This window comes from Apteryx mantelli, unplaced genomic scaffold (genome assembly GCF_036417845.1).
Source record: "Apteryx mantelli isolate bAptMan1 unplaced genomic scaffold, bAptMan1.hap1 HAP1_SCAFFOLD_34, whole genome shotgun sequence".
Classification (NCBI taxonomy): domain Eukaryota; kingdom Metazoa; phylum Chordata; class Aves; order Apterygiformes; family Apterygidae; genus Apteryx; species Apteryx mantelli.
The window spans coordinates 2,774,762-2,781,467 of NW_027118693.1; the positions used below are offsets into that span (position 1 = coordinate 2,774,762).

At 44.1% G+C, this 6,706-nt stretch overlaps 1 protein-coding gene across 1 annotated transcript; it reads right to left on the reverse strand.

Moving 5' to 3' along the window:
* Positions 1-3,920: 3,920 nt before the first annotated feature.
* Positions 3,921-4,805, reverse strand: LOC136996325 (olfactory receptor 6F1-like; the record flags this gene model as incomplete). The annotated part of the gene is made up of 1 exon (XM_067317256.1): positions 3,921-4,805. A coding segment is annotated over exon 1 (885 nt), but the record flags the coding sequence as incomplete, so codon positions are not given.
* Between the last annotated feature and the right edge of the window lie 1,901 nt (positions 4,806-6,706).

Sequence of the window (6,706 nt, forward strand, 5' to 3'; positions counted from 1 at the left end):
CAATTTCTTCATCAATGACCTGGAGGAAGGGACAGAGTGCACCCTCAGCAAGTTTGCTGACGATACAAAACTGGGAGGAGTGGCCGATACACCAGAGGGCTGTGCTGCCATTCAGAGGGACCTGGACAGGCTGGAGAGGTGGGCAGAGAGGAACCTCATGAAGTTCAGCAAAGGCAAGTGCAGGGTCCTGCACCTGGGGAGGAATAACCCCATGCACCAGTACAGGTTGGGGGTTGACCTGCTGGAAAGCAGCTCTGCTGAGAAGGACCTGGGAGTGCTGGTGGACACCAAGTTAAGCATGAGGCAGCAATGTGCCCTTGTGGCCAAGAAGGCCAATGGTATCCTGGGGTGCATCAGGAAGAGTGTTGCCAGCAGGTCGAGGGAGGTGATTCTCCCCCTCTCCTCAGCCCTGGTGAGGCCACATCTGGAGTACTGCGTCCAGTTCAGGGCTCCCCAGTACAAGAGGGATGTGGCACTACTGGAGCAAGTCCAGCAAAGGGCTACAAAGATGATTAGGGGACTGGAGCATCTCTCTTATGAGGAAAGGCTGAGAGAGCTGGGCCTGTTTAGCTTGGAGAAGAGAAGGCTGAGAGGAGATCTTATCAACGTGTACAAGTATCTGAAGGGAGGGTGTCGAGAGGATGGGACCAGACTCTTTTCAGTGGTGCCGAGCGACAGGACGCGAGGCAACGGGCACAAACTGAAACACAGACACTTCCATCTGAACATGAGGAAATACTTCTTCACTGTAAGGGTGACAGAGCACTGGAACAGATTGCCCAGAGAGGTTGTGGAGTCTCCTTCTCTGGAGATATTCAAAACGCGCCTGGATGCAATCCTGTGCAATGTGCTCTAGGTGACGCTGCTTGAGCAGGGGGGTTGGACTAGATGATCTCCAGAGGTCCCTTCCAACCTCAGCGATTCTGTGATTCTGTGATTGTTCTTTTGTGCTTATCACAAAAAAAACGGGGGGGAGAGGGGCTGGAATCATACTGACACAGGGGAAACTCTCTTCTCAAGCTTGTAGGGTGCATTATCAAAAGATCATATGGAGTCCCTCTGTGAAAACAGTGACTTAGCAGAAGTCTGGTAGGGTGGCCTTTGCACACATAGAGTTGAGCTGTCTTAGTTTGTGTTAATCATTTGGCCTCCCTTTATACTTGGGAACAGGAATAGGCAGCTGTAGAAAATTATTTATCTCACTTGAGCTGGTTTATAATTTAGGAGGAAACTAAAGAGGAATATCATCATATTTCTGTTAGAAGGAAGCAAAAATGTTTGAAAGTTTTGTGCGGAAAGAAGACCTACCCTGTTGGATGGCAGCATGGGCAGAGTCTTCCGGAAAGAAAGTAATGGAATACAAATGATTTCTGGCCTACGTTCTCTCATGCAGATCTTAGAAACTTACTTTGGGCACTTACTTTCTCCTGTCACATTCATGGAGCATGTTACTGACGCCTTTACAGGAGTAGGCAACACAAGAGCTTCAGGGCCACCCTCTCGCTGGCTGGGGTGAATGCAACTTCTGTTGTCAGTACTTTCAGAAGGAACATAACATTTTAGATCTAAGAAAGGCTTTGCAGTAGACCAGAATATTTCTGTGTTCATTTAGCAAAGTCCTCAAGGTCCACCTTTTTTTTATTTATTTACTTATTTCATTTTCAATTTACCCACTAATCCATTCTTCATGCAGCTCAGGTGTCAGGGAGGTGGATAGCTATTTAGGGGACCTTTATCCACAGAAGAAAGTCTGTTATTTACTGAGCACATTTATTACAGGAAGCAGACCCTGTTGTCAGGAAATGCTGCTCATATTGCTTAACTTCTGGGCCTCCTGGGTGTCTGCTGGCCCACGTAGTGCGCCTGCAGCCTAGAGACACAGGCATGTCATTTTTGTGTGCATTTCCTCCATTCAAGGTACATGAAATCAAGTGAGGGCTGTTGATCACCGCTGACAAAACATGTGCTTTGTTTTGTTTTGTAGCGTGGCAGTGAGGATATGTGCTGCATGCCTTAGGGCATAAAATACAGTTCGACGTCTGCACAGAGCAGAGGAAGCAACACCCAGCACAGTCTTGTTTGTACCCCTTGCAAGGGGCAGCTCTTGCAGTGACCTGCTCCTTCAATGGAAGAAGCAAATTCCTGAATGAACTGTCCCCACAACTGCACCTGGACTTTTCCCTGGTGTGAATAAAGTGAACAGTCTGGAGGCCATGCCATCAGAGCAAAGCAAGCACCTAAGATATTGGTGTATAGGTAGCAGTGGACAAACAGTGAGGTTCTGTTATTTCTATGCTGTAACCAGAGGTGTGGCTCTCACACAGATAGTCAAACTGTAGCTTTCTATCCAGAAAGATCAGAGACATTAGTGCCAGAGTGACTTTGAGGGGGATTTTTCACAATAAGATGCCTAAGATAACTAAGTTAAAGTACTATCTGTGATTCCAAAGTCTCTTCACTGAAGATGTCTTGGTGGGATTCTTTGCCAACTTAAAGGGGATGGGAGTCATCCAACTAAATAACTTCAAAATTTCCATGCTAGGCATTTAAGACTAAACTCATCCATCTTGTGCTTCTGTACTATTGGGAGTGAGTGATTTAAATAATAAAAATGTCTCTCAGATAGAATGATAATGTCATATTTTTATTTAAAACGGATAAACAAATACTGCTTTTGATTCTCATTCCAAAACACCATATTTGTCTTGCAAATCATGAATGAAAATGAATTCATGAAAATGACAAAATGGCAATACCATGACAAGGATTAGAGAAAAGGAATTTTTTCTTTGGTTTTGTTTGGTGAAGAGGTTGGAGAGAACTTAAGGCCTAGATCTAATCCTTGGGGCTGCAGAGGATGCACCTCACTGAGCTGGAGTCCCTCACCTGTGCAAATTATAACACATTGCCCAGCATGTGGTTCAGCGCACCTGGCATTTCCTATGAAAAAGTTGAGCTTCCAATTCTATGCTCAGTATAGTTCCTCTGAAATGCTATGGACAATTAGCGTAAGAGGAGATGATATAATCCTCTAGACTGCTGATTCTTCCCCACAATCAAAGGAGGGCAGGCAATGCACTCAGCTTAGGGCATTTAAGTTACAAATGTTTATAAGTGGACAAACTAATTCTACTGCGTGAATCTGTTCTATCAGATGCAGTATTGGCTCTAACAGTATTGTGTCATAAGGACTGGGCATTTATTTTATTAAGCTTGACCTGTGGACAATTGCATTGTTACTCAACAATTAAATTACTGACCAATATTCTGGATTTAGTTGCAGCTTAAAAGAGAGCTGATGTTAGGTGGGTAATTTAGACTTTATTTTATCTATGTTCTTGTCCCAGTGAGGAGATTAATGGGGAGAAGCAAGTGCCACTTAGCAGAGAAGTAAAGCCATTATTGTTCTCTTTTTATTTGTTCCACCTGTTTTCTGTCTCTTTCTAAAGGCAAAGAGGTTCAACAAAGTTCTGCCACCAAAATAAGCAGGGGAAACCAGATTGTGTGACAAGGAGAAGCTGCATTCAAACTGGAGGAAGGTGAACCGTCTTGAGAATTTGGTGTGCCAAGGAAGGAGGAACTCCTCAGCTTGTTGCTTTCTGTCTCAGTTTCCACACTTAGAAAACACCATCACCAGGGTATTCACCAGGGTTTGTAAAGTGCTTTTAGACCATTTGAAAGGCATCCCTATCTGAGGATTAGGTCTTATCATGGTGATATGTTTCAGGAGAGAAACTGGTGTGATTTCATGAAAGTTCACACTGCTAAGAAAGAAAGGTGCAATTTCAGCAAATGAATCCTAATCATTTGTTCCATCCCCCCTCTGTTTTCCCTCCACTTACTTACAAAATCTCTCCTCAGAAGGAAAAACATTTTCTGGAGATTATCACACTTCTCTTCAAGCCCACCTTGAGAGCCTTCTTCATCTGCTCGTTCCTCAGGCTGAAAATGAAGGGGCTCATCAGAGGAGTTACCACTGTGTTGAGCAGGGCCACCATTTTGTAATAGGAAGTGTGGTGACTTGAAGGCTGCACATACTGGAAGATGCAGCTACCATAGCCCAAGATGACAATGGTGAAGTGAGAGGAGCATGTAGAAAATGCCTTGTTCCGTGACGAAGCTGAGGGCAACCTAAGGATGGTGTTAATGATGTACAGGTAGGACACTGCTGTCATGACCAGTGAGCCAAAGAGGATGATGAAAGCGTTCACGAAATTTATCAGCTCCACAGTCCGTGTGTCTGCACAGGACAACTTGATCAAAAGCACACTGTCACAGAAGAAGTGGTCAATATGACTGGCATTGCAGAAGGACAGCCTGGCAACTAGGACAGTGGGGACAATGGTGGCCAGGAAGCCTGCAGTCCATGACCCCAACAGGAGCTGAACACAAAGCTGACTGTTCATGAGCATGGGGTACTGAAGAGGGTAGCATATGGCCACATAACGGTCGTAGGACATGACAGCAAGAAGGACAAATTCGATGACACGCAGGAAGGTGCAGAAATAGAACTGAGTTAAGCAAGCTGGGTAGGAGATGGCTTTGCTGCCCATCAACAAGCTTGCTACTGTTTTGGGTATGATGGATGTAGCAAAGAAGATCTCCAAAGAGGAGAGGTTGCAGAGGAAAAAGTACATAGGTCTGTGGAGGTCTCGGTCAGAAAGAATGAGGGCAATGATCAGCAGGTTTCCAACTAAGATCACCAGGTAGGAAGCCAGGAAAGTGATTGCTATTAGGTACTCCTGATGGTGGAGGGAGGGGAAGCCCAAGAGAAGGAACTCTGTGACAGTTGTATGGTTCAACATATCTTCAGCTGAGCTGCAGTGAGTAAGAGAAGATGGTGAGCGGAGGAAAGAATTCCTCAGAAGGTTAGAGGGAGCAGAGACAGGTAGAGAAATGTACTGTAATGAAAGAGATGCATGCGGTTTCTCACAAAAAGTCTGTAAGGAAAACAGAGAAGAGAGGAGAGGCACGGAGAAAGAACATAGAGCAAGGAGACACCATTTCAAACAGTAACAACAAACAGTTTCTAGGTTAGAGTAGGAATCCACTATTAACAATATATAAGTTTTTGCATTTGAGCTCCTTACTCAAGTGTCCTTTTATAGCCAATGGAGAAAAAAATAGACATTTCTCAGTCATTCTTTCTCTAGTCTATCTTAAACCTATATTTTCGGATGAGATAAAATGCATCCTGGAGAAAGATAAAACATCTCTTCAAAGGGACATTAACTTTTTGATTAGGTAAGGAATGGAGAGAAAGCAGAAAGAGGATGGTGATAAAGGAGGAGGCCACTGGGAAATAAAGGTAATAGGAGGGACAAAGCCAAAAAGAGGGAAGACATATATTCTATGATTAAAACTGTGGTCTTTCCCTCCAAGCTTGAACTATTCCATACAGAGCAGAAATCTTTACAAAGAGATTTTTCTTCAGTTGCAGCAATCTTTCTTGCTGAGAAATGGTTTTGATAAAACATGCTGGCCATCAGAAGGAAAAATAAAAAAGTAATACAAGTAATACAAAGGAGAGAGAAAGAAAAAAAAAGAAAATCCTAGGAGATAAAAAGATAAGTAGGGAATTTCATTAGTTGGGGATAAAAAAAATAAGCGCCCTATCTTGTAAAACAAATAAACAAACAAACAAACAGAAACCCAGAAGACTTTTTTTTTTTTTCTTCTGTGAACACTGGAAAAAACGAAGCTTGGATTGATGTGGAGTCGGTCCTGAATTCATTACCCGAGCTCTTGAAGATGTTGAATTCTCAATGCAGTCCTCTCAGGACACTCTACCCCTATGTAGACCATTTCCTTTCCATCCTGCCGCTTTTGCTCACAAAACTTGTATAAGCCCAAAAGAGAGAACAGTACTACTCTGTGCTGCTTAGCTGGACCTGGCCAACAAGTTAAAGCAGAGGAAGGGGCAGAGACCCAGGCACATAGACACAGACTGATCAGCAAGGTCTCATTGCCTGAGAAATATCAGAGGCAAAGGGGGACAATCACAGAATCACAGAATCACAGAATTGCTGAGGTTGGAAGGGACCTCTGGAGATCATCTAGTCCAACCCCCCTGCTCAAGCAGGGTCACCTAGAGCACATTGCACAGGAAACACAGGCAGGCAGGCAGGCAGGCAGTCTAGGAACTCAACAACAACAACAACAACAACAACAATAAGAATCAAAGAAAAATGAGGTGAAATGCAGCAAAGCAGTTACTTACATTAATCTGTGTGCAGGAAACACTGTCAAGGGGAAAGAGAAGGCCAGCAGAATTTCTGCAGACCATCATCTCCCTCCCTCTCCTCCCACAACCTTGAGAGAACAATCTGGCATGTCTCATTTCAAGGTTCTTGCAGAGCCTCTTTGAGTCAGCTGCTAATGCCGTTTGTTCTGATGCACTGGGCTGCCAGACAGAAGTAAGCTCTGATTTTCTTTTTCCTTTCAAGTAAAACCACCCAAAGTCCTTTGGCATTCCCTGAAGAATCATGGTCCCCTGTGCTTTCCTGAGATGCTCCTCAGCAGAGTCGTTCTGAGAGGGTGACAGGACATTAATTAAAATGATAGCTGGTACCCAGGTGACCTAATACCTGCAGAACTGTAGATCCATTTTGTGAGGCAGTCTAAGAGAGAGAAACACAAAATCTTTAAAGGTGCTATCAAGAAATGTAATCTGTGAAAGCAGCTTCTGTGGAGCTACTGTCACACT